Below are 27890 nucleotides of genomic sequence, written 5' to 3' on the forward strand. Positions count from 1 at the left end.
GTGTTATGCTGAAACTCTGCCACAGGTAAACTTCCCCCTCTGCGCGGTGACGTCAAAGGGATGGGCGGGTCACATGGTCCAGTACAGAGAAACCTGCGGTTTAATGTTACTGAAATGGGAGAAACAAGAAGTGGGGAACGAAGCAAAGTGAATAAGGTAAGAGACTTTCTTTCCAGCATCGTTTCGGTGGTACGGAGGAGAGGACACAAACAAAGAGGCTTTTTTAAGGACTATTAAAAGTTAAAAAGTCAGCTGTAAAAATGACGCTGCGTTAATTCGCGGCCACTTCGAGTGAAATTCACTCCTTCGCCGCCCTTTTTACCGGATAAAAGCTATAAAATTAGCCGAAGTTAAAATGTAACGCTTTTTACACAAGGAAACAGACATTAAATACGTCATGAGTTAAAAAAATGCAGCTAAGACAGGCTCTCGCCGACCTTTTACTCCTGCAGAGTTTCAGCCGCTGCCTCCTTAGGTTTATTTGTTATCACAGGCCTCCTCTACTGCACACAGTGCTCTGATTATTCTGGAAACAGAAGCATGCTGGGCTTTTTCTGCTTTGTGTTGTTGGGATAAGTTTGGAAGTTTTGGTATATTTTTATTCTATTTGCTTGGAAGAAAAAAATCCACCATGAACTAAACTTCATTTCTACTAATACCTATTATTAAAAATATTTTTATTATTTTAAGAAGTTAAAGGGGAAAAAAAGCTTGAAAACTTAAGTTTGGCATATGATCATATTTTAAAGTTATAAACAACATTTTAAAGAAGACTATATATATTTCTGATAAATACAGGTTGTAATATCAATTCAAAGTTAGGAAGCCAGTTGAAAAGGTAAAACTCCTATAGATAGTTATAAATTTAACGTTTTTATTTACTTTTGTTATGTTGATGATAATACATTTAATGAAAGCCCAAAATTCAGCTTTTAGACAAATTAAAATATTTTCTAATGAAAAAAAAAAACAGCAGCAAAGATCCATTGAAAGCTTAGTGTGAGAACAGATGTGTTAGAAAAGGTTTTTGCTTGAAAATAACTTTTCTTGTGTGTGAGCAAGTGCACAGATATTTTATAGGTATAAAATGCTGAAAAATCCACTTGAAATAAGTAACAATAGTTAGCCTGACCATATTAGCAAAACACACTGGTTTTCTGATTTGCGACAGGAACGTGGTTAGATCAGTGGAATCATGTCCGACTTCTACGGTAAATGAAATTAATTATATAAACATATTGCAACATTGATTTGTAACAGACTATGCTTCTGCCTGTGACACTAACCATTTTTGAAGTGGGTAGTTGTCATAAAGAATTGTAAAATGTTTCAACCACAGCTTATTTGCTGTTGAAGTCATTTTAACGCCCTTTGGATCTCGATGTCTCCTGTTGATATTATGGAATGACAATATGTGGTCATATTGTTCATCTAGTGTTTCAGAGATGCACTGTCCGATATTACTTAATCATTAATAAGCATAATTCTGTGCTTATTAATAAGCATAGAATTCAGTCCAATTCCATGCTTTATTGCTTATTTTACATTTTATTTAAAACTCTTATTTGCACTTTCTGAATCATTTGAATGGATGTTTTTACATGTTTGCCTGAGTTCGTCCACTTATTGTTTTCGTCAGGCTCAGATTCTTTACTATTTATTTAACATTGTCTGTTCTACTCCTAACTGCACTGACTGAACAAATTAAAGTTGTTTTTACATGTTTTTTCTGTATCAGATCGATATCGGCTGATACTAAACCTCGGAAATTATCTGCATTGGTGTGGGAAGTGGAAAAAATTGTTTCAATCCGGTTTTGAAAAACTTGTTTTTGGATTGTTTTTTTTTTCTTTTTTTTTTTTTTTTTTTTTAGAAGACTGCTGTGGTTCCTGGAGTTGACTGTACCCCATTTGCTTCAAGGTTCAGTATGTTAAAAGAAAAAAAAATACTATTCTGCATACTTTGGTTATCGTGGGATAATTTCAGTCACTGTTTCCTTTTCATCATCTTCAAATGATTTACTCCTGTGACGTCACAAGTCGTTTTTATCCAAACAGCAGTCAATCAATTCATTTTATTGATCAGCATTTTCTGAAGCAACTACGGTACTTAAATCCTCAGTGTCATTGTTGAGAAGACTTTAGACCTGAGCTGGCAGCGATCGCTTCAGAGTGTCCGACCAGAACAGATCACGGGGAGTCCAATTCAAGTTCACTCTCTTTATGTAGAAAGTCGCCAGAATGTGCATACATGTGGGTGGGTGTGTGCGTGTGGTTTCTGTAAACAAAGCAGAATATTACAAGCTAATTAGAACCACACTTACAACATAAACATAGAGATGAAGCAAAGTTGTACTTAAATACACTATACAGCTAAATAAACCGGCATCTTACTTCTGACTAAACTTAAAGTCTGATATTATGAATTACCACACATTGAGGCTATCGAGCTGCACACCTGTGTTGCATTTAGGGTGCATAAGAAATCCCATGTGCAATCATGCCCTTTTGTACAGTCATGCTTGGTTTGAACCAAAGCAAATAGTCATCATGTGTAGATGACTGACCTGGATAATGAACATCGAAGTGAATCAGAAGGACAGATGTTTCAGTGTTTGTTTTTCCTGTCTTCATTAGTGCTTGTTTGTCTCTACAGGTGATTCTGCGTTCATACAAGGTTTGCATACTGACCTGCAAGCCAATGTAAGTCGTGTTGAGTGACTGCGTGTGAAAGAGGTATTGAAGCTCCTTCTTTGGTTTGTTTTTTTTTAACCCTCTTCATACTCCGGACTCGTCTGATTGGTTGTATAGAATGTATTTTTGTGCTGATTCCTGAAGCAGGCGGTAAGTGCAACATTCCTGGAAACGATGCGCGGCAATTCCAACAGCACCGTGGGAATTAATTCCTTTTTATTTAGCTGCAGCACAAAAATTTATTCTTGCCCCAGCTTGCATGGAGGGACAAATCTTCACTCATGAGGGCTTTTGGCTGAAGGGTGTTTTCTGTGGTGACTCTTAGCAGCTGTGTTGATTACTCCATAGTTACTGCAAGAATGATTGGCATTTAGTCTGGTGGTTTCTTCTTCTCATATTTCCTACTTATTTGCCTGTCCTGTTGCAATATTAGTTTCAGTTGTTAAATCTTTTACGTCAGTAGATAAATACACTAATAGGGACGAGACTTACAGCTTGTCCTGTCACCATAACAGATTTTGTTGGACAACAATTTTTTCCAGGAATTATTGTGATAAACAATAATATCGTTATTATGGGACCATTTTAAACTGATGTATTGATAATGGCTTAATGATGCAAATTTGCTCTCTCAAAGACCAATAATCATTAATTTTGTAAAGAACACTTACGATGAAGCTGTAAGATATTTTCAATATCCAAAATAAAACACAACCAAAAACAATTAATAAAACGGAATCAAGCACACACATTACTGAAAGCATAAATGAAATGGCTTATCAATTCTCTGTAATCAAAATTGCTCTTCAAAAAATATTAATCAAAGTGAAAATTATTGAGCTCATTTCAACTTATCATGTTATTGATTAATTGCTTATTGTGACATAATAACTTAAAGGTATTTATTAATAATATATAAAAATGAATTCTGTTTCTGATTATTGTGATGATGATAATGATGATAAAAAATATTTAAAAATTACTACAAATGTTAGTGCATTCTTCAAGGGCTTCACAAAAACAAACTGCATAAAAAATAATGCTTCCATATTATAAAATAAAATCTTCTTCACTACGTCAGCTGCATTCAGTAGTGGAACTCCACTGCTAAACAATATGTAATAATTTCATTCAATCCTACTTTAAAATACATATAGTGATTATTGATGATGTAAGGAGGAAATTAGCTTGAAACATAACAATTTCGATCATACTGACAGTTTTTGGAGTTAGTCTTCATCAGAGTTATCACAATCAAAAAGGCTTAAAACTTCCTCAAGCAGAAGCAAGTAACATGACAAGTGATAATTACAAAGACAAACGTCTCACCAGACAGAGATTTAAAAAGGAGCAGCAAAAGCAAATTAGATGGATTAGCAGCTTGACAACAACTGACTGTCCTATGATGATACAGGACATGTTGCTGTGAAATATCGTCTCTGATGCCCTGATATTGAGCCGTTAGTTTCATACAGCAGCTGTCTTCAGTCAGAGGCCTCTTCAGACTCGTTGTAGGACTGACTGCTGCTGGAGAGCCCAGAGCATCACCATCAATCACAAATCTTTGAAGATGAGATTAGATAAGACATGTAATTTCCCTTTGAGATAAGTAGTTTTTCAATTGAATAAGTAAAATAATTTCTTATTGTAAAGTTTTTATCAGAGATGCCAACAGACTTTCTCTGTATTATATTCTCTTTTGTCTTAGTACACAGAGAGACAAACATGCAAAAAACAAATTCTATGCAAATGACAGAATGACTGGAAAGAGGAAAACAGAGGAGACCACACTGAAACTGACAGTGGTAAACAAACTAAAACCTAAATAAAGACGTTCATAGTAAGAATAAAACCAGTAACTTTTCTCCAAAAATCTCTTAAAAATAACAACTGAACGTTGAACTGAACTAATTTTGTGTTTGTAGGAGATGTAGGCATTTATCATATCGTTTCTCATTTAACGTGATAAATTTCTTATCACAATACAATTTTGATTCATTATTGTCCCAATAAATTCCAATTAATTATGTTTGACTGTCTGTACTGTTGGGATTGTTCATTTTACTAACATTCTCCACTATTTGCTCAATAAAGGCGTACAAGTTGATATAAATACATTTGAAAATACGATGCACATTTTAGTGATACAAATCAGTTTTTATGTGACTGGTTTCCTGAAGGGGTTGCTGGGCCATATGGTTACCTAAAAAATATTTATCTTATTGTCACTATTATCGTTATCACAATAGTACCCCAAAATATTGTGATAAAATGTTCAGTCCATGTAGCTGAACTGTAGTTTGTGTCATAAAAAATTTTCAGCACAACCTCTTCATTTTATGTGGATGTTTCCAGGGACCATCAGCATCCTCATGTCCTATGGAGGAGGTTACCACGGACGCACTGAGCGTGTCCGCCAGTCGCCGTTTTATGACCAGGTTCCCCATGAGACCTTACCCCTGGCCGAGTCGTACGACCTGCAGCCCCTGAGGGAGCAGAGTTCCCCCCATCTGGCCAAGAGCGCCGACCCTCTCCCTCCTCCGCCTCTGCCGGACCAGCCCCCCGTTGGCCCCGAGTTCGACCCCAGCAACAGCGAGCAGGACACCGACCCTGAGGCGGACCCCGCCATCGACATCAAGCCAGTCCACCGGTTCATCCCCGACTCCTGGAAGAACTTCTTCCGAGGGAGCAACCGCAGCAGCAAGAAGGCGTGGTCCATGCCCGAGTCCTCCAGCAACAACAACAACAGCACCACAGAGGGGGTGCGTTGCTCCCCACCACACTCCCCGTCCCTCCCCGGATCCTACCGGGACCCGTACGGCGGCTCCGGGAGCAGCTACAACTCCGCCAAGGAGCTTCTAAACGGACAGGACACCCATGGGTCAGTGTCGGGCCGCACACAGCACACAGCTCTGACCTACAGCGAGCGGGTGGAGGAGTACCACCAGCGTTATGGCTACATGAAGTCGTGGGCGGGGCTACTGAGGATCCTGGGCTGCGTGGAGCTGCTGCTGGGGGCCGCTGTGTTCGCCTGCGTCTGCGCTTACATTCACAAAGACAATGAGTGGTTCAACATGTTCGGCTACTCTTCTCCTGGAGGAGGGTACGGAGGAGGATATGGAGGAATGTATGGCGGATCGTACTACTCCGGGCCCAAGACTCCGTTTGTTCTGGTGGTGGCGGGACTGGCCTGGCTGGTGACTGTAATCCTGCTGGTGCTGGGGATGACCATGTACTACCGCACCATCCTGCTGGACTCCAACTGGTGGCCTCTGACCGAGTTTGTGTTAAACCTGGCTCTGGCCATACTGTACATGGCGGCAGGTAGGTTTAACCTGGGTAACACGTCTAGTGTTTTTATTTTTATTTTTATTTAATTAAATGTTTTTTGTTCTTAATAGAAGTGAATTCTGGAACCATGATTGTTTTTTAGTTTGATTTTAGTCAGTCCTTTAAACTGATTTTATTTTGATTAGTGGTGCACCAATTGCAGTTTTCTGGCCAATCTGTCTGAAAAGTTGCTAAATATAGAGACAACGTTAATTAATCGCATTATAAGTTAAAATAAGATAAATAATTTCCATTCTGACGATTAATATTTTTGAAGGGGCACTTTCCATTTAATCCAAAGTAATTAATTTTTTTCCTGGTTTCGTTGTGTTTTTATTAATTGTTTTCAGTTGTGTTTTATTTTAGACATTTAAAATATTTCCCAGTTAAAGTGTGGTGTGTTCCGTTGTGTAAATGATAAAATGTATCTAATTAAGGGAAATTAGAGTTAAAGTCCTGACCCTAACTTGTACTCGAGGTTACCTCATCAGACTCCTCCAAAGATGAACTAATAGTCCCAGATCTGCAGAGCTGTTTGTGGATAAACCTGTTACTTTTAGAGGAACTGCACCTTTATTTTCCCCCCAGTTTCTGTCATGATGACACCTCCACCGTGTTTTCTTTCCCAGCCATCGTCTATGTCACAGATACCAATCGTGGAGGTCTCTGCTCCAACCCGGGCTTCAACAACCCAATAAACGGGGCCTTCTGCAGAGTAGAAGCCGGTCAGACCGCCGCCATCATCTTCCTCTTTGTCACCATGGTCGTGTATCTGATTGGGGCCATCGTTTGTCTCAAGCTGTGGAGGCACGAGGCCGCCCGCAGGTACCAGGAGCAGTACGGCCAGCAGGTGAGAGCTCAGCCAGGTGTGTGTGTGTGTGTGTATGTTTGTTCCTGTAGCTGGGCTTGGTTCTGGGATTCCTGGAATTACTGAGTAGTTCCTGTTATTAGTGGAAGTTCATTTCAACAAGATCTGCAGAGATGTTAGGACATATCTAATCACAGAATGTACACACACACACACACACACATGCACACACACACATGCGCGCACACACACACACACACCACTGTAGGCGAATGAGTAGGTGTGGTCTGTGTAACAGATAAGGAAACTAAAACAGTGTCTGAAGTCTCCTGGGATTCCAGAAATCTTATGATTGACTTAAACTGTTATTTCTCTAAAAAGCAAACATGTATTTATTATTTTTTACTTTATTAGCATTTCTGTATAAAATGTAGACCATTCAAACCAGACAATTGGTTTAATTTCCTGGTTTGGTCTGACCTACAGACCAAACCAGTTGTAAACATCTATTTAAGAGATGTTTACAACCATCTTTTGTAAGCGACCACTGCAATGCTGCAACATTGCAGTGTTGCAGGATTGCAGATAAATATATACGTTTATACTTGCTGGTAAATGTCAGGACAATGTTGCTTTTATTTTATTGCAACTTTTATTGCTCCAAGTTAAAATTTGAAAGGGGCCATTAGCAGAATGGCGTAATAGGGCCACTGTAGATAGAAATTAAAAGGATTAATTTTCTGCCAAAAATACAGCTGTTTTCTAGGAAAAAAAAAACAAGGAAAATAACAGAAATTTTTAGATTGGGCATAGAAATTTTCTAAAAACAACCAAAAAAAATAAATTTCTGAGTGTCAAAAGTCAAAATGGGCTTTTGAAACTCAGAAAATGTCCTAGAAAATTTCTGAGATTAATCTGAAAATGTAATTTTTTAGCAAATTTGTTACTTTTCACACTCAGAAGTGTCCTTGATTTTTTTTTTTTTCTAGAAAATTTCAGACTAGTCTCAAAGCTTTTTGGTGGAAATCTCCTTTTCATTTTGCTTTGCTTTTTTCCTACCGTGGCCCTAATGAGCCGTCGTATGATAAAATTTGATGGAGTTAATTATGGGGCAGTCCAGGAAGAAAACATTAGAGTCTGCATATGACCTGAGACTGTAGCAGAGGTTCAACATTTAGCTGAACAGTCACCATAAACACACAGGTCAGTTAGATCAACGCATATCCTTACAATGGGCCAGTGTTACAATGGCCTAGTCAAAGCTAATAGCTGCAATATATTCTGAAAATTGTCGGCACAAGATTTTTGGATATTGTGTATCTTTAGATACTGCAGTGGTTCTATGCAACATGTTGACTTTTGAAGTGTTAAACTTGCTTGTTGCGAGAGAAAAAACAATTTTCTTCCCCGTTTGTGCATTTAGATGGTGCCTTCTGATATGCATGTTGTGCAGTCACTTGTAAGTACGCTGTTAGAAACTAACACCTTCATTTAAAAACAACACACAATTGATGTGCGTTTGGTCTTTATAATCCCATTTATTTTGCTGCCTTTCTCTGCTCAGGCGGTTCCAGATTCTGCTCCGGCCCCCAGATTCCCGGAACAGGTCCAAGGCTCCTCAGTCGTTCCCATCCAAGCTGCACCCAAACCACTTCCTCCAAAGGTCATTCAGGGAGCCATACCGTCGGGTCATATCCCCAAGCCGGTCATTGTGCCTGATTATCTTGCGTAAGTACTGCTGTAAATACAAAAGAAAAGGGAAGTAGTGGAGTTTGCACCAGAAGTGTAAACAGCTGGACGGGTGTTCTTTGACATGTACCACCTACATAAGCAAATACTCACTTTGGCAGAAATGATATTAGCTGTTGTCTGCAGCACAGTGCAGCCTCCCATAATGCAAAAAGGGTTCAGGAATAAGAGGTGGGCACAAGTTTGAGGTGTTGACTTTCCCTCTAAGTTCTCTAGATCTAAGTCCAATTTACTAAAAGTGGAATGTGCTGGACAAACATTTTCAGAACATCTGTTGCTCTCATACTAATGCCGGAAAGAGGTGTTGTTGAGTTTGTATGGCAGCCAAAGGGGAGATAGACGGTCATAATGTTCTGCTCAGTGATCTCCTGGATGTAGAAAACCCGGATATTTACTGACACTTCTCCACACCCTAAGAATTGAATCGCTACAGTCGGGATTAGCATGATGCTAAAATTGATGTATAACACATATTTTTATGAGAACAAACAATAAAAGAAGTGGGATTATGAAAACACTCATGTTTTCAATGTTCCTGATGTTGGCTGATTTGCAGAAAGTACCCAGTGATCCGGTCCGATGAAGAGCGGGACCAGTACCGAGCCGTGTTCAACGACCAGTACGCAGAGTACAAGGAGCTCCACGCCGACGTGCAGGCCACGCTGAAGAAGTTTGATGAGATGGACACCATGATGCGCAGTCTGCCTCAGAACCCCAGCACCCAAATGGTGACTGGTCACACACACACATGCAGTCCTCAGACTTTATATTCTTCACCGTTTAAACTTTTCCAGAACAGCACAAACTACAGAACTCATAAAATATAAGTTTTTTTTAATTATTATTATCATGTTAATTTGTGTGAAGCTGCAGAAAGAGGTTGTACTAAACAATTGCTGCATGTTGACCTTTTCACACTTCTTGTTGCTGCAGGTAGTTCCTTTATTTGTTGACTTTTTCTGGCCCACATATGTTGCAGGTCTCTCTTAGGGTTATTGTTTTTTCTATTTTTATGAAAAAGGACAGTTCTCGCAACATGGCTCCTTACTTTTTGTGGCATGACTTTAAATAGGCCGTTCATGCTGGAATACCCGCCAATATGCCTGAATTAAAACAATTCTGCTGAAGAGCAGGAGTTAAAATTACTTTTTACCAATACTAAATTAAATGATCACGTGACATCTACATATATTTATTCAGTTGAGTGTTTTATTAATTAATAACAGAATTTTTATGTATTTATTTATCCAATTTTGAATGAAACTGCTTTCCATATAATGAAGTAGGGAGTGATTAAAAGAAAAAGGAAAACAAGAAATACGTTTTCACAGCACTGATGCAGTAAATAATGGGGAATGTGTTGATCTACTGTAATCCAGTGAGCTTCATTCTGACTGCTTTGTGTTTATGTGTTGGTAAAAGGAGCAGACCAAACTCTCTGCTTGTTCAGAAAAATTCCTTCCATTGTCCGCGCTGTCAAACTGCGCCTCATTACTCCGTCCCGTCACTTCCTCTGTTTTTACTTCCTCTTCCTGCTCCCCCCACCTCCACCCTCAGATTCCTTATCGGCTCCATTCAGGCCGCTGTTTGAATACTGTCTCACTGCGCCTGATTTCCATACACAGTTTCACTCCGTCACCATCTCACCTGAGATAAATTCTTCCTCTGTGTTTGCAGGAGGTGGAGCGCATCAACAGGATCCTGCAGGAGTATCAGAAGAAGAAAAATGTGAGCTCAGTGTCTTTCTTCCTCTGTGGGGTTTGGATGGTTATCACAACTTTATCTGTAGTGAAGCAAGTGGAAACTCCCATTTTGTAGATCCATTGCACATAGATTAATGTTGTTCTCCAAATCAAATGTCTAGATCAGGTGAAGGTTCCAGAACAGCTCCAGTCTGTGATGTTTGACTGGAATATAAACTCATATCATACATTTTTAACATCTGTAACTTTCCCGCCCCTTCTTAAAAGTGTATGTCCTTACACACAAGTGAACAAAATAAATCAGATAAACGTGTAAGAAGTCTTCAGATTCCCACACACAGAATATGTAGTTTGCTCAAAGTGACAGAGCTACGATGGAAGTTTTTTAAAAATCTTTTTAAAATTTCATGTTTGATAGTCAACTCACTTGTCTTAAACTTGACCCTGAGATCATTAAAGCCGCTGAGCTATATCGCATCGACCGAAACAAAAAAGCATATTGCGATTAAAGTTTTGCCCAGCATCAGGTCCAGAATGTAAAAATCCACATTTTTACATTCTGAAATGAAAAAAACAAAAACAAAAAACAGAACAATGTGGATTGCTGCTTGAATTTTAACTGGACAGCAAAGTTCTGCAGCTCAGGGAACGAAGACGTATCAGATTCCCATCCTCACACAGAGCAAGGTTGTACGAAGAAACGAGGAGGAAACTGGAGCTTAATCTCCCTGTGACTCACGTTTCTGTTGCAGGACCCGACTTTCCTGGAGAAGAAGGAGCGTTGCGAGTATCTGAAGAGCAAACTGTCGCACATCAAACAGAGGATACAGGAATACGACAAAGTCATGGAGTGGAACGACGGATACAGCTAAAGCTAGAGCTGCTGTCTGCGGCAGAGCGACTCCAGTGGTGAAGATGGGACTAAAGAGGCAAACGAAGCCCGATTAAAACTGAAAAAGGACGCTAACAGCTACTGAGGCTTTTTTTTATAAATCTGTTGTCTGTGGGAAATGAAAAGGGCAAACATGCTTCATCAATCCTGAAGATGATCAGATTGGTTTTCATGTGATCAGGTGATCTGTTAGCCTTCTCAAAGCAGCTGGTCGCCACGGTTACAAGTAACGGTAAACAAAATCTCCACATCAGCACTTCTCGGAGCTTTTCTTCACTACAGTCAACTCGTTGAGTTATTCAAATACATTTCACCACACTGTAGCGCACATAAAGTTACACACCGCGTGTCTGTGAAGACTTCAAATTAGATTTAATGATATTGTGCCTGGTAGCACTCCAAAGTGTCTGCTTTATTTCAGATTAGGAGAGATCGGGACTTGATTTTCCCCATTTAATTTTTTTTTTAACAATTTCAATGAGCAAAGTTCAATATGAGAAGATGTAGCAGCCTTCCAATTACATTTTTTTATGACTTCCCACAGTAAACATGATTTATTTGTGCTGGGAAGAGAAGTGACGTCACAGTACTGCAAATCAGGTAGATGTTTTCAAGCAAAGTTAAAATGATCACAGAGTTGGTATGGAAACTTTTTTTTGGTTACCATTATAACTAACCAGCTGTCTTCAGTTTGTCATGCAGCATAATATAGTGCTGATGGAGATACACTTTCTGTAAATTTCATTCCTTTTTTCACTTAAAAATAAAAAAATTGACCAATTTATATCTTCTTAAATAAAAAAAATCTCTTGCTAGCCATTTTTATTGCTTACATTTTAACATGATAGTACCAGTGAGAAGAATCCCTTATATTAAATTTGACTAAATACTGCAAGTTTTTTTTTGTTTTTTTGCTGGGAATACACTAAAATATTTTTTTAGACCAACAAAGTAGAAAATATTCAACCCAAAAAGTTTGTGAACCGTACATCGTTCTTTTACTACGTAAAACATCTCTATTTCAAACCGCCGATGGTTTCTTTTCTACCCTATTTCAGTTAAAAATTGCGAGTTTGATTTATTCCTAAACAGTTAAAAACTAAAGAATTCACTATAAAATGTTTTTATTACAAACATAATAAAATAATAGCCAATGAGTAATTTTATCTTGGTGATTTTGTTCCCCAGTGGAAAAAGTTTGGACAGTAGAGAAAGTAGATCCTCATCTTATGATTTCTAAAATGGCCACCAATGTTTCCAAGTTCACAATAAACTTCATTGTAGTAAGTTCAACCTTCCTGTAATCCATGTTGAAGTTAAATTTCAATGGTAATAAAGAATGAGCAGAAAAATAAGGAATACTAAGGCCAAAAAAAGAAATCTATGGGAAAAAACCATTTAATTTAAATGTGGTGGTGTGTTTTTTTTTGTTTTGTTTTTTATTGTTGTTTTGTTTTTGTTTTTTGCAGCTGTGAAATCTGACTTGTTTTGAGGCAAAGCTTTTCTCAGGGTATAATAAACTGAAATAGTTCTGATAGGAAGAATTGGTTTGTTTCAAAGTCCACCCCTGCACTGTGTGTGTGCGTGTCCTTGGGTGTGAACAAATGTGAGGAAAAACCACAAGCTCTTTGTTTAAAAGTGGTCTGAATATGCAATGAATTATATAGATATATATAAAACACTGTAGGACTGATTGCAAATGTAGCCAAACCTTAAAATTTCACGACACGCACTGCTGTCAGGTGAAAATGTTTGCGCTGAATCACTGAGATCTTTAAAAAAAAAAAAAGTTTGCCTTATTACTGTCACTGGTTATCTCTTCATTTCTGTGGCAGAGTTTGTGTTGTCTATTTAAAAAAAGTCCTGAAAACTTTTAACTTCTGGGAGGACTGTTTTTACTGCTACACTGTCCCTTTTTTAATGCAGCTCTGTCTTTTAATGAGAAATATATATGTATATTGAACGTTTGATGTCTAATGCTGTTCTACCATTTCATAGAATAATAATAAATGTTTTGTTGTTTTTCACTTAAAAATATCTTGCTTATCTAGATTTCTGTTCTTTTAACATTTTAAGCATCTATAGTTTTCTTTTTTAAATGTTTAAATGAAAATGTAACTATGTAATGATAATGTGCGGTTCTCTAATTAAAGTAACCACGTGATGCCTTTAGATGCAATCCTGCTGGGGTTTTTTTTGGATAAATATAATGGACAAATATTAATGAAAAACTATCTAATTTCTATTTAAAGGACCATTCAAAATTTTAAATAGGTGCAGCTTTAATGTGTGCGGTCTTAGCACGACACTCAGAAGACGCACAGCAGATCTCGCGGTCGGACAGCGGGGATGTAGGGGCTTGTCCCATCAGACTGTCAGTTCCTGGAACCACATGAACATGAAAAAAAAACCTTGTAAAAGTGCAACACCACCTTAAGACCACATGAGGATTTTAGATAACATTTGTTAAGTAATATTGTTGTGGCATGATGTGCAACCTGAGCATTTTAGGTTGGCTAAGAAGATCGTTCTTCCGACTTGTGTAAATTGAGATGACTGGTAGTTTCAAAACAGCTTTTCTGTTGCAGAACAATCAATCAAATGGAATCAAGTGGAAATGTTTTTGTTGGCTCTCTTTGCTTACATCATCTTGTGTCCTGTATGAGACAGAAACTGGGATGGGTTGTAAAAGGCATGGATGTTGAAGGCTAATGTTAAAGCTCCTGTGTTTTCTGCAATGGCCAATCGGAGGCGACTCAAATGGCTTCAAAAAGAATACACAACGCACTAAGAGAATAATTCCAATTCTGCCTTGATATACAACCTAAATATTTATGTGGTGAGACTCTGATCTAAGTTCTCAGCTGCTGTTTTTTACTGTATAACGTTCAGAGGACAAGTTGGGGCTTGCTCAGGTAATTTATCTGAGATCTGCGCTAACTGCAGCTTTAAATGGTGTTTATGAGGAGAGAAAAAGAATCCAAACCTCAGTGGCTCTGTGTGAAAAAGTGATTGCCCCCTAAAGCTACTAACTGGTTGGACCACATTTAGCAGCAACAACTCCAGTCAAGGGTTACAAGTGTTTTCCAGCTGTGGAGAAATTTTAGCCGCTCAATCATTTTTGCAGGATTGTTCTAATTCAGACACACTGGAAGGTTTTCCAGCCTTTTTAAGTTTATGCCACATCAGTTCTCCTTGAAGATGGTTTGGTTGATGGCAGAATTCAAGGTTCCATTTATTATCCTGAAGCAGCAAAACGGCCCCGGACCATCATACTACCACCACCATGTTTTACTGTTCTTTTTCTGAAATGTGTTACTTTCATACCAGATGTAACGTGACACACACCTTACAAAGAGTTCGGCTTTGGTCTCGTCAGTCCACAGAATGTTTTCCCGGAAGTCTAGGATCATCATGATGTGTTGTTAGGAAATTGAGAAGAGCCTTACAGTACTTTGTTCTGTCAACAAAGTACTCTTTAAATCTGGACTTCTCATGGGAGGGAGGCCAAACTCCCCTTTACTTGACAGACATGTGGGTCCTTCAGCTCTTCAGATGTTGTTGTGGGGTCTACTGTGACCTCTTGAATGAGTCAGCGCGTTGCCGTTGGGTTAATTCTGATGGGTCAGCTGCTCCTGGGAGGTTTCACCACTGTGTTGAACACTGTGATTACCTGGACCCCCAAAGCTTTAGGGACTAAAACTAAAGCCCTTTCCAGACTGGTAGATCCCAATTACATTCTATCTCATTTGTCCCTGAATTTCTTTGGATCTCTGATGTCTAGCTTTAGTCATTTTGTCAGACCAGTCCCATTTAAGTGAAGTATTGATTGGGAACAGTTTGTTTCCCCTTTAATAGTAAACACCTTCAATTAAAAACTTCCTTTTGTGTTTACCTGCGTTTTCTTTGACTGATACATTTAAACTGGTTTAATGTTCTGAAACAGCAAAGTGTGACAAACATGCAAAAAAATAGTAAATTAGGAAGGAGGCAAACATTATTTCACATTCTGCAAGTCAAAGTAGAAATTGCCCTGTATGATCAAAAATACAAACCATGCTGCACGTCTTGCTAATTGATAAAAATATTAGTTATTTATTATAGCCTTTAGTAAATATATTCATTTTAATAGTATGCTATCATAGTAGATGTTGCTTTATTTGTGTAAATATAATTTTGAACATTTACATATTTTTAAGTTAGAGTGAATTTTTTTCCTTAGGTGGAAATTTTACTTATATTTATATCATTCATATTCAGTCTTAATTTTGCTACTCACTGTAATTTGTAGGCAGTCCATTTGATAGCATACTTACCAATATAAATGTATAAATTATTGGAATTCAGATGTAATTGTTTAAGCACTTATTGTTGTCAAGGTAAACCTTATATTGATAACTCTCAGCTCGCCTGTGTCATTATCACATCAACCTAAATATGAGTTGACTCTCTTTCCTCCCATGTTTACCGTCACACAGAGCTCAAAGACACTCTACAGTGCCTTCTGTAGGCAACAGATGAAATACTTCTACCATCTCTGATCTGAGGGAACCGAAAGTCCGTTAATTATAAAATTGTAATTACTGCGGTTCAGAGTGTGTTCTTTGACTTTTGTATCACTAACTACTCACAGTAACTGCATTTAATCATATTTTCAAATGTATTGATATTGATTGATACTCAAACAGTGGAGAAGAAAAATAAAACGAACAATATTGACAATGCAGACAGTTTTGAGTGGCTAAACATTACATTGAATTTATCGCGGCAACGATAAATCAAAATTCTTAACATGATAAGAAATTTATGATAAACGATAAATGCTCACTTGTTTCCTAATTGGTTACTGTATTATATTTCTATCATGTAAAGCACTTTGAACTGCAGTGTTGCTGAAATATGCAACATTTAAACAACATAATTTAATTGTTATAAAATAACAATTAAACTTGACTTGAGGTTTATACCATTACTTTATTATCACAAAGGGCTTTGGTCATAAAACGCCTTAGAATCAGTATTTTATTTGGCAGATAAAGATTTTACAAACCCATATGTATTTTCTGCGATATTTTATTTATATATAAAATAATCCTGTGTCTGAGTAGTCTATGTAATAGATCTACCACTAGATTTAACTTATCTAGAAATTAAATATTTAGTCCGCAATAATAATAAAGTTACAGTTAAAAAAAAAACATTTGCGGCTTGACCGTAAGTGTTTTAGATTTTAGAGCGTATTAAATAAAAATTAAATAAATTAAAAAGAATAATTGAAAGTAGCGGAATAGCCTTTTAGTCACGCGCCAACTCGGAAGATGTTAATCGGATGCCAACTTCAAGTGAGGTAGCTTGTTGATTGTTACTAAGTGAAAATGGTTCACTATGATCGTTTTACGTTCACTTACTTCAGTAAGCTTTATGTTTTAGATTTTGTGATGGGGTTTATTCAAAGTAACCAGACAGGAAACGGGTGGAAAGAGATGACAGTGTCCTAGGTACTATAGGTGCCTCTACACCAGGTAAACATTCCGTTCTGTCTGTGTTACTACGCTCACCTTGCATTTCCAAATATGAGCATCCGGTCTGGTTCAGTTCAGTGAAACACCTGTCGGGAGGGGCAGAGCTAAGATAACCGAGAGCGCAGCTCTCTAGGTGTGGCCCGGGTTGTTTTCAGCAGCTGCTGCGGTTTCACTAGAGACATTTCAGAGGAGACGAGCCTGACAGCAACAGGGAAAGAGACGATCTCAGTTCTTCAAAACTCTTTGGATTCAGTGGTAAAAAGCCCAGCGGCGTTTTGGTCGATTCAGCTTCAATTCAATTAAGGTACTGTAAACACCTTTAATGATAGAGACAAACAATTTTGTTCAGTAACTGCCACGAGGTTTAGACATGAAATATTTAGTCTGGCTATAGTACATGTATGTAAAAGTAATTGGTATGTCATAAATATGCATTTTTGATAGCCATGCGTCTCTTTTGCTCTCTATTTCATTTTCTTCGCGTCCAAGTTGCGTGGATGGTCGCAGATTCACTTTAAAATGAATATTAAAAGTGACATGTTTTTACATAATAGCATAATTTGTACCTTTAACAGAGTTTGATAACATGGATTTGGTATATCCAGTCTAACAGAAAACTTCTTGCAGGTTGTTTTGATTGGCACTGTTTAGTGGATCAAACAGCGATGTCCTCCAAACCCAATGGGAGCCCCCCTCCCTATGAAGAGGATGATAGATAGTAAGTTGTTGTTTGTTTGTTTTTGTTGTTGTTTATTTAGGGTTTTTCTGTCGATATTCATCAAACCCTCATGAAACTGTTGACGTTGTAGCAGTAAAAGAAGCACAATTTAACTGTCAGTTTTAATTTTTACTATTATTGTTATTATTGCTAATCTTGCTTTTTTATATTGCTTTTAACACTTTTTAAGAACTTTTTGTGTGAATCTTTATACCTGGTGTTGCTGTTCCACCTGAATGTCTCATTTACTGGAGAGTAAAGGCCGTTTCTACTCTGATCTATGCCAAATAAATATTTTAAAAAATCATTTATACCTGACATTTGTCTCCATAAAGTTGTAGTTCTCCTCCAGCACAACTCCCATCTCTGTCATTGAAGATTTTTTTGAAAAAAGTCCAAATTTGAGATTAAAGAAATATTTTTTCCCCCAGTGGTCCTAATCCTCTTCCATATGTGTATTAATGTGTCTTCTTTGAATATATTGGATCAAATGCATTTTTAATTTTTTTGCTCACCATTACTCGATAAGCATTTTTTTTTGTTGTTGTTTGAACTGTAACGGATAGAAACAGGAAGAAGTATTACTGCTTTTAAAATTCATCTCATGGTTATGACTGTATTAACTTATTTGTAAGACAGACATCAGAACCAGAATCTTGCAACAACAACAACAAAAACAAATAAGAAATCTGCTCCAAAATCTCTGAGATTTGTTTTCAGCACTGTCCACTTATTAATGAAATCTAAACATTGTAGTTTGGGTTGTAACAGTGGTTTGTTTATTCCTCTTCCAGTAATGGACCTGCTCAACCAGCCTACTCTTACTACCCTGACGATGAGTTCCAGCACTTCTATCGCTGGTCCTCGCCTCCAGGAATCCTTAAAATCATGGCCATCATTACCCTTGTGCTGTGTGTGGCCATCTTTGCCTGCGTTGCCTCAACACTGGCGCATGACAGTCAGGCCATGTCCAACTTTGGAGGAATGTATGGAGGATCTGGAGGAATGTATGGAGGATCTAGCTATGGAGCTGGAACCAATTATGGCTACGGTTCAATTGGGGGAAACTACAATGACCCGCGTTCCGGGAAAGGGTTTATGATCGCAATGGCCACCTTTGTCTTCATCTTCTCCCTGGTCGTCTTTATCATCATCGTGTCTCATCAGAGCCTGTCTCAGAGCAGGAAGTTCTACTTGGCCGTGTTGATCATCTGTCCCATCCTGGCACTGTTGATGCTCATTGCCACCATCGTGTACTTGGTGGCAATAAACCCCTCATCCCAGACCTCGACAGTTTACGGCAGCCAGATTGCGGCTCTGTGTGCTCCATATCAACAACAACAGGTGTCAGGAATGTTTCAGAACCAGTACCTTTACCACTACTGTGTGGTGGAACCACAAGAGGTAAACCCTCGCAACATTGGCGCCATCCTGTAACACGCGTCCTGCGTGTGTAATAAACTCACACTCTGTGGTTTATGTTCCACTTCAGGCCATTGCCGTTGTGTTCGGCTTCTTGGTGACCGCAGCTTTGATCATCATGCTCGTCTTCGCCCTCAAGACTCGGCAAAAGATCAACAACTATGGAAAAGAGAACATCTTGTGGAAGAAAGTAAAAGTTGTGGATGATCTTGCACCTCCTGAGGACGTTGAGGCGTGGGTGAGTGATGGAGTATAGTCTTCATACTTTACTTTTTGAACTCTTCCATATGGGCGAGTTGAGAGCAGATCGGCCTACAAAGTTGTGAAAACACATTTGCCATTTCTCTGTCCAATCAACTTCTGCCAGGTGTTTATTTTCAGAAAAGGGGAAGTGTACTTAGTTTTTGCTTGGAATGCAGAAAACATTTGTTCTTGTTTCCATCACATCAGCTCCATTATGACTCAGCACGAGACATAGATGGAGACATAGATTCTGTTTGCATCTGATTGTAAGGATCAGTGCTCTGCCCTGTTCCATTTAATGCTTCAGGTAATATAACCTATGGTTTTAAATTGCAGTCAACCTTAGTACAAATAAAGCACAGTTGATTTTCCACCTTATCATTGATTAGGTGGAAAAAGGCTGACCCAACCAACTGTGCCCAATGTGGAAAAAGTATTTACCCCTTTAACCTAAAAGCTGCTCATGTCACCCTTTAGAACATCCATTAGACAATGAGTGCTTTTGTTTTGTGAGACAGTGATATTATGGTTCATGGTTTCTTGGTTCCATCAATTATAGGAAGTCATCCAAACCCAGACAATCACACCACCACCACCATAATCCACCTTTCAAAAGTTTGGAAAAGCAGAACTTGATCAAACATTCCACCTTTGTGTTGTTAGTCCGCAGAACATATTTTCCAAAAATCTTGGATTGATTATATGTTTTTGCTAAATGTCAGCAGGACCTTTGGGCTCTTTTTGTTGGGCTTTGAAACTAACACCACTAACAACGACCTACATGGGCAGCTTGAGACGTTGTTCTTGGTTGTTTTGTGACCTGCCTGATGAGTTGTCGATGCACTCTTGGAGTAACTGTGGTTGGTGATCAGATTCATCGCCATGGAGACTGGCTCACACTGTGATTGACTGAGAATTGAAAACCTTGGGATTTGCTTTAAAACCCTTTTGAGATTTTGACCGTCAGTGACTTTGCTTCTTGTTTCTTCTTGAATTTCTGTAGATCAGGATAAGATGCGTTTATAGCCTTTAGCCTGTCTCATGTTGGAAGACAGATCATTTTTAATTTGTTGATTCTACAAGTGTAGCAGTGAGAGCTACATGTGTGGATGAGAGATATTTGGCCAAAAAAAAACAAAAAAACATGACAGTTAATCCATGATTTTTCAAGGGTATTTGGGATGCGAATTGTTTTCAAATGAAACAGTTTGGTTCGTTTGGATAGCTATTCCAAACGATAAAATGATAGATAAATAGATAAAATGAACTGAAAACACCATTAACATTTTTCTGGTATTTATGTGTTTCACAAATGCAAAACTAAGTTCCTCTCAATTTATTTCTTGTGCCGAGTCATCATGGAGATGTGATGAAGGGTGGTTGATGGGGGTGCAAACAATGTTTTTTTTTTCTGCTTACCAAGCACAAACCTTTCCACTAACACTGCAAAAGCATAAAGTCTTAACAAGGAGTTTTGGTTTAGTTTCTAATGCAAATATCATAGTACACTTTAAGACAAAACTAACTTGTAAGTACACCTGTCCTGGTAACAAATTTTGCTGGATGATAAATTGACCAAGATGTTATTGTGATAAATGATAATATTATTGTTGTTTTCTTGAGACCGTTTTTCAATTAATATAATGGTAATGGCAATACAATGCAAGAACACATTCTCAAAGATGTATAAACTTTAAATTCTGATGAACATTTAACACTGGAACTGGGAGACATTTTAAATATAAAATAAATAAATAAGATAAACAAAACAACAGAAACTACAAATAATCTAGTCTTTGGTAGAAAGAGAGACAACAGAAATAACAATAAATTGTGAAAATAGAAATTGAGTTTGTTTTAATTGATCATGCGATTAATTGATTTATTGCTTCCTGTGACAGACCTACTTTTAGCAAGATATGTGAGCTTGTTTAAAGTCAGTAATTCCTTAATATTGATATAAAAAAAGTACTAGTTTCATTGACAGATTATTTCACTCATATTATGGTGAAAATGCTACAAGTGAAATAATCTGCCAGTGAAACTAGTACTTTTTAAAATTAACATTAATGAATTACTGACTTTAAACAAGCTCGCATATCTTGCTGAAAAGGTACTTATAAGTTACTTTTGTCTTATTTAGAGTGTACTTAAATATTTGCTCTAGAAACTAGATCAAAGTACTTGGTAAAATGTTGTCTTTTTGTAGTTTAAGTAGCCAAACATCAGGCAGACGTAAAATGGATACATAAATGGTTTTAGGTGCTGCCGATCTAAATTTTGTTTGTTCGTTGACCGACGGCTTTAATGGTTAGGTAAACATTGTAGTCTGATACATCTGCAGGTTTAATTGGCTTGATTTAACATGGACACTTTGATCGGTTTACTTAGTTGGCTGGAAGATGTCCAGTCAACTAAAAACGTTGGACTTTTACACGCCTAAGCCTTAGCAGAACCTCTAAGCTAATGCTTTAAAAAAAAAAGGGCTAGCTTGTGGATTCTTTCTTTCTAGAAAGAATCTCTCTCTAGGCTGCTCATGTGCTCTCGGACTGTCAGCAGGTGACGGAAGTGAAGGTAATAAGTGGTAAAACCAGTTTAGTTAGTGTCTTGTGTTTATGAACAGTGAAGAAGGTGGAGTTTAAAGTGCTTCCATCTACAGTTTCAAGGCGTGGCATGCAGACTGATAACAGTTTCAGTTTGGCTCAAGTAATCAGAGGAATCGACATTCTGAACATATTAGCCGCGAACATTTCCACTGTTTGAAATGTGAGTGTTTACATTTAGCAATGAGTCATGCTTTTCGATGATACTTTTGAAATGTGTTTCATAACGTTACGGAGTGAGCAGTGTGAGTGTGTGAGTCATTTTTGATGGGAATTATGATGAGATTCAGTTCTGCCAAGTCCCAGTATTTCAGCTCACTTCAGAGCAGCAAACAGGAAAAACAGGCCAGACTGCTGCTCTACTGTATACCACTCAGCAGTTGGACCAATAACACAACAACAACAGCATGATACTAAGAACCACAGACATTTTCCCTGCTGGTGTTTGTGATAACCTATTTGAAACTGCTTATGCAGACTGCAGAGACCTCTTTGGGGCGAGCTTCCTGTTTTTCTGGGTGTAGCCTAGTTATAAAACAAAGGGCAAGTTCATACAGGTGTATCATGCCAGAAATGTCAGAAATTCAGTGGATTTACTCAAGCAAGAGTCTGTCAAAGTGGCCATTCCAGAAACTGATATAAAGGTAAAACAACAGTTTTAAATGGACAGTTTTCTTATTCAATCAGGGCTTTGGTGGTCTGTCACTGCAAAATGAGGAGAAAAAAAAGAAAGCAAAATATTGTAACTGAAGTGGAATCAGGGTGGATCAAAAGTATCTGTATATACAGAATATAATTTATTGGGTATTAAAGCTTTTAAAAGTTTCACTTTAAGTTGTCTAAGGAAGACAACTTAGACAACTTAATATTTGGAATGCTTCATAAGTTTTCAGAATTAGTTATTTAGGGATTTCATTAAATATATTAAAATGTGTCCAATTTTATATAATCAATTAGAAATTTATTACAAAGCCGTTTTTTTAGGAACGGATACTTGGGAAGTCCAGATCAAAAACTTTCCGTCCCCTTTTATTGAGTCATTCAAGATAATGCATTAGCACAGGCAGAGTCCTGGCGCTAAAGTCAAATTCATGCCATGTAAATCCTTAAAAACTCCCCTATATCGTACAGTAAAATATCACATTTGCCTAACTGCAGCACACACAACGGCATTGATATTTTTTTCTTGACTGCACAAATAGTTTGTCCACAAGAGATTTAAGAAATAAACTGCGGTATTTAAAAAACGGATCTCCTAAAACAGGTTTAATTTATATTCTTCTAAATACGTATTTGCCTTGATTCATAAGGCCATGGTCTTCAATAAACAACAGTCTTGATTTGGATAATGTTTTTTTTTTTGTTGTTTTTTGTTTTTTTTAACAAAGCAGTCTGCTGAAGTGCGAGGCTAATAATAACATGTCAGTTTTGATATGACTTGTTTCGCTTTGTAAAAAATTTAATTACTGCTACAGCTATTATTTATTTATTTACTTATTTGTCAAAGGACGGTACACGTTAATCAACATCACATAATGTAAATATGTTCAAGTTATCTAAACAGGCTCATTTTTATTGCAGTTGTTAAAATTGACCTAAAAATGATCAAAATGAAAATTGCAAATCAAATGCAATTGACTCTGAAAGACATGAAGTGTGGACAAAGCTTTCAGAAAATGTTTTCTTGCCTTCCAAACTTTGCTATTAACATCATAAAATTGAACGCCTGTTGTTTCAGCTGCTTTTTGAACACTTGGTGGGAGACATCTGTAGATATCTGTGTTTTGCCCTCAGGGACACAGACAGACGGGGAAGTAAAACGACCAATAGACTGTTACTGTGAACATCGTTGTGAAATTTGAAAAAAAATTTATTAAATTTAAAAAAGGGAGTTTAGAGTAGAACTCTGATTGTTAGCTCACAAGTTAAAGTAGTTTGCAGCTGTGCACAAAACAGGATCTGATTGTTTGCAACATGACTTGCAGAAACTCCAGACAATAGACCTGAAGTTTCGTTTTACCGGGGAACTCGATACCAGTCATCTAAAAATGTCAAAACCAAGACCTTCCTCCAAACTATTATTCACTTATTAAATATACATGTAGATAATCACAGAAACTTTTACAATAGATATTTGTAAATAGTTTTGTCTTATCCAAAGGAACGGCACTTATTTGGTTAAGAAAAAGACACAATTTGGCAAATAAACTTCCAGATTCACACTTGGACTAATTTTTAAATCAACAGTTTTTTTTTCTTATACGTTTAACTTTTTTAAATTTTTGTTATCAACATTTACCGGAAATTACACTATTTTAGCTTCATATTGAAATCTGTCATAAATCATAGGTCATGTATGTTGTAATGCATTTTAATAGTAATTTATTTTTTTATCTCTTCTATCAACCTGCTGGGAGACTTCAGATGAAAATTAGCCTCTCTGGCTAATTATTCATGTTGATTAATATGTGCAGCAAAATAAAGCTTAAAGAAATGATCAAATCTTTAATGTGATGTTTTGTTTGAATCTCTCTTGAAGGTGAACAACGTCTCTGCTTCTCCTCAAGAGGCCCTAGCTGCAGACTACCCAGACCACTCAGACTACCCCGAGAAGCGGAGAGGCTCGAGGAGTTACCTGGATGATGAGAGCAACTACGACAAACCCCCCATAAGCTACACCCCACAGTGAGGATTCATACTTAATGCTACTAAAACAGTGTGTTTGAAAGGATTATTGCTTGCTAGTGGAAAATCAGCAAGCGTTTGTGGAAGTGACGCTGTAACAAAAGACAGCAGTTCACGAGACCAAAACCAACTGAGACATGAGTCATGTTTTACTTTCACTGTAAAACTATGGGAAATGTTTCTGTGCTGAGGGAAGATGACAGTGTCTAGTAGTAGATGAGTTATGCAACACCCTACATAGTTGGATGTGGGGGCTCAACTATGTAGGGTCCTCTTGGGGGGTCCCCAAGAGCACATATACGTATTTATAAAGTAAATAATAATGAATAATACAAAGTAAATCCTTTTACACATGAAAAAAAAAAAACAATTTCTGTATTTTTTATAGTTTGTATAGAAATAACAGGGAATCTCTTCCACTGTTGGAGAAATATAAGATATCAAACATGCTTACTGTAAATTTAGAGTTTATCAGCTGATGTTGCTTTTAAATAATTAAAATAACATGTCACACTTAAAAAGACCTGTAACACTAACAGATTTTACTGGACGATGAATTCTCCCAAATAATATTGCGATAATGTTGTTTTGAGACCATTTTTCTAGTGATATATTCATAACGGCCCAATAGGGCGAGTTTACACTCTCAAAGGCCAATAAAGTTTATTTTCTGTGAAGAACATCTCACGCTGGAGCTGGACGATATTTTAAATATTCAAATATAAATCACAACAACCAATAACGATAAATAAAATGTAAATAAAAACCACACACAACCGGAACCACAACTAAAATGGATTGTGATGTCACTGTAAACAAAATTGCCATTCAAGAAGTATTAGTAATGAGAATGGAAATGATTAAGCTCATTTTATTTTTTTATGTTCATTGTGGCAGGTTTACACTCAAATGCCACTCTGCATCTCAAAATCCAAACATTTTCTTTGTTTGCTACTTTTGTAAGATTGTAAGACATAATAAACACTGGTATGATAGTTACAAATGATAGTAGGTATGCTACACATAAAGTAGCTTATGAATGATGAAGCAACTGGTGTTGTCATGTTAGTGTGGGACGCCTCCAAATGAAAATCTGTAATTCTGCTTTTGTTTAGAAAGTTTTGCTTCGTCTCGTCTCAGGACGTTTGCTTTTAGTAAAACTTGGCCCTGCATCTAATATTAATATAATAATGGTTTTAAATTCTTTCCTTCACAGACCTATGGTTGAAAGGCCCTTGCAGAACGGGGCCCCTTACAGCAGCAGCAGCTCTGAGATCACGAGCTCAACGGGGCGGCCCAAAAAGAGGCGCGCAGGACGGCCACGCCGCGCCGACGGGCAGGACTACGACACAGACTACAACTCGTCTGGGGACGAGCTGGACGACAACGACTTCGACAGGTAGCCAGGCAACCGGGACACGTCAAGCAAAGCTGAGACTCTCATATACGGTTCTGTGAAAGATTAAAGTTGATCTAATCGTCCTCCCTCCCGCAGCGAGTTCCCGCCAATAGCAAACGAGCAGGAGCGCAACAGCTACAAGCAGGAGTTCGACCGCGACCACCTGGAGTACAAAGACCTGCAGGCGGAGCTGGACATCCTCAACAAGGACCTGTCCAATCTGGACAGAGAGCTGGACGGGCTGGAGGAGGGAAGCCCACAGTTCCTGGTGAGGACTCCCAAAACACAGCAGTGTTTTCCTGAGATGGGCAACTTTTATTTATCGTCCAGCCAAAGGCAACTCAAAGTGTTTCTAGATAGAAGTTAAAAACAACCTACATTAAAAAAACAGCAGAGTCAGCAAAAGCAAATAAAAAGGTTTTTAGCCTCATTTTAAAGGCAACAAGCAGAAAAATCCTGTTTATTTTTCGACAAAGCTACATGTTGAAATGTGTGTTTGCTTGTTAACAGGACACTCTGGATGAGTACAACAAGCTGAAGAGAATCAAGAAGGTGAGTTTTATCGTTAAGGTTATCACTAAACAGTTTAGTTTCAGGAGAGCTTTGACAACACAAGACGAGACTGTTCCTCTGCAGGACATTTTCATGTTGCTTCAGCTTCTGCGCCCTGGTTTCCAATCACAAATCACCACCAGCTCAGTGAGGAAGCGTATATGTACAGACTAATGTCTTAGAGGAAATTGCTTTCAAAAAGGTTTAGTTGTGTTCAAATAATTACAAGTGGGCTTTGAAAGCTTTTCTTTCCATACACATTGACGCATTCAGAAAACTGCAGGCTGTGTTTTGTAATAAAAATATAATGGCTGTAGCATTTAGTACTTTTCAGAAAAGAAAATCAAAATTGTCATTTTTTTTCACTCAAAATTCATAATTTTTGTCACAAAATTCTTTTTTTTCTCAGTTCATAATTTTTTCTCAGAATTTTGACTTTTTGTTCTCAGATCAAAGTCAAAATTCTAAGGAGAAACAATGGAGTAAATAATTTTTCTATTAGCAGTAATAATTTTACTTATAACAAGAATTTTTTTTCCTACTAGTGAAATAATTAACTGGTATTTTACTGGGTACTTTACCATCAATATTAAGGAATGATTGATTTAAAACAAGCACCTATATGAAGTTGGTTTCGTCTTGATTCAAGTGTACGGAGATGTTTTTACTGGAAACTAGACTGTTTTTGCAGTGTACTCCTCCTTTCTTCCCTTCTTGCTCATATAAACTTTATTTTGTCTCTTCAGTCTGCAGATTACCAGGTGAAGAAGCGCAGGTGTAAATATCTGAAGCACAAACTGAACCACATCAAGAAGATGGTCAGTGATTACGACCGCAGGACCTGAATGAGTCTGGATTAATGACTCTTGTCAAGCGCAGGAAGGACAGCTGTAAATCTGGGTTGGCACTTTTTTTTTTTTTTTTTTGACAGTAAGTTTGTCTCCAAAGGACAAAGATAGGGTGATTTACATGAAAGTTGTGACAGCTTGGTTGTATTTTATGTTTTTTAGCACCACAGAAACAGATTTTTTTTTCTTGTATTATGCCGTTGTTTGTATTTTGAGTGATTATCATCACACATATTTATTGTCTAGAGGAAGAGTTTTGCGACTTGTCTTTTAAGGGAACAGAATATGAAAAATAATGCTTGGTTTTAGTAGGTTCCCCTACACCAAATTGATCTCAGCTGATTGATTTTTCATTACTATTTCACTGTAAAATGACTGTAAATATGCGGGTTGTGGTTTTGTAAAGGTCCTCTCTTGTACACAGTTTGGAATATTAGCAAATCTCTTATGCTGTGATATGTTTTGCAATGATCTGTGATGCATTTTTATTTGAATAAAATCTTTTATTGAACACTGTTTTTGTTTTTTAACTGAGCAACAAACATTTTAAACATTTGCAGTCAGCAACAGAATTTCACAAACATTTTTTAAACATTAATATGAAGATTTCTTTCTTCTTTTTTTTTTTACAGCAGCATCATTCAGACATTTTATAGCATTTTTTATTAATATCCAGTGTAAATTGGCGCCTTGTAATTCATTGGTCATTATTACCACAAGGGG

The 27890-nt window shown here is 37.5% G+C and overlaps 2 protein-coding genes across 3 annotated transcripts; both read left to right on the top strand.

Annotated features, from left to right (window-relative positions):
- Positions 1 to 5: 5 nt before the first annotated feature.
- marveld2a (MARVEL domain containing 2a) lies at positions 6 to 13347 on the top strand. The gene is made up of 10 exons (XM_015032460.1): positions 6 to 156; positions 1874 to 1920; positions 2656 to 2735; positions 5049 to 6017; positions 6653 to 6873; positions 8255 to 8290; positions 8396 to 8559; positions 9137 to 9308; positions 10258 to 10308; positions 11036 to 13347. The coding sequence occupies exons 4-10, from the start codon at positions 5066 to 5068 to the stop codon at positions 11153 to 11155; spliced, it is 1716 nt and encodes a 571-aa protein (XP_014887946.1). The 5' UTR covers positions 6 to 156; positions 1874 to 1920; positions 2656 to 2735; positions 5049 to 5065; the 3' UTR covers positions 11156 to 13347.
- A 3474-nt stretch (positions 13348 to 16821) lies between these two features.
- On the top strand, positions 16822 to 27346 carry oclna (occludin a). 2 transcript variants are annotated; one of them, XM_015032462.1, is made up of 9 exons: positions 16822 to 17006; positions 17325 to 17415; positions 18210 to 18819; positions 18908 to 19075; positions 24223 to 24368; positions 25585 to 25767; positions 25864 to 26035; positions 26278 to 26319; positions 27066 to 27346. In XM_015032462.1, the coding sequence occupies exons 2-9, from the start codon at positions 17363 to 17365 to the stop codon at positions 27162 to 27164; spliced, it is 1473 nt and encodes a 490-aa protein (XP_014887948.1). In that variant the 5' UTR covers positions 16822 to 17006; positions 17325 to 17362; the 3' UTR covers positions 27165 to 27346. The 2 variants fall into 2 exon arrangements, with proteins under 2 accessions (XP_014887948.1, XP_014887949.1); XM_015032463.1 differs by having other exon boundaries at positions 16822 to 17001.
- Positions 27347 to 27890: the final 544 nt, after the last annotated feature.

The sequence above is a fragment of the Poecilia latipinna genome, unplaced genomic scaffold (assembly GCF_001443285.1).
Source record: "Poecilia latipinna isolate Pla-1442-1.1 unplaced genomic scaffold, P_latipinna-1.0 Scaffold242, whole genome shotgun sequence".
NCBI lineage: Eukaryota > Metazoa > Chordata > Actinopteri > Cyprinodontiformes > Poeciliidae > Poecilia > Poecilia latipinna.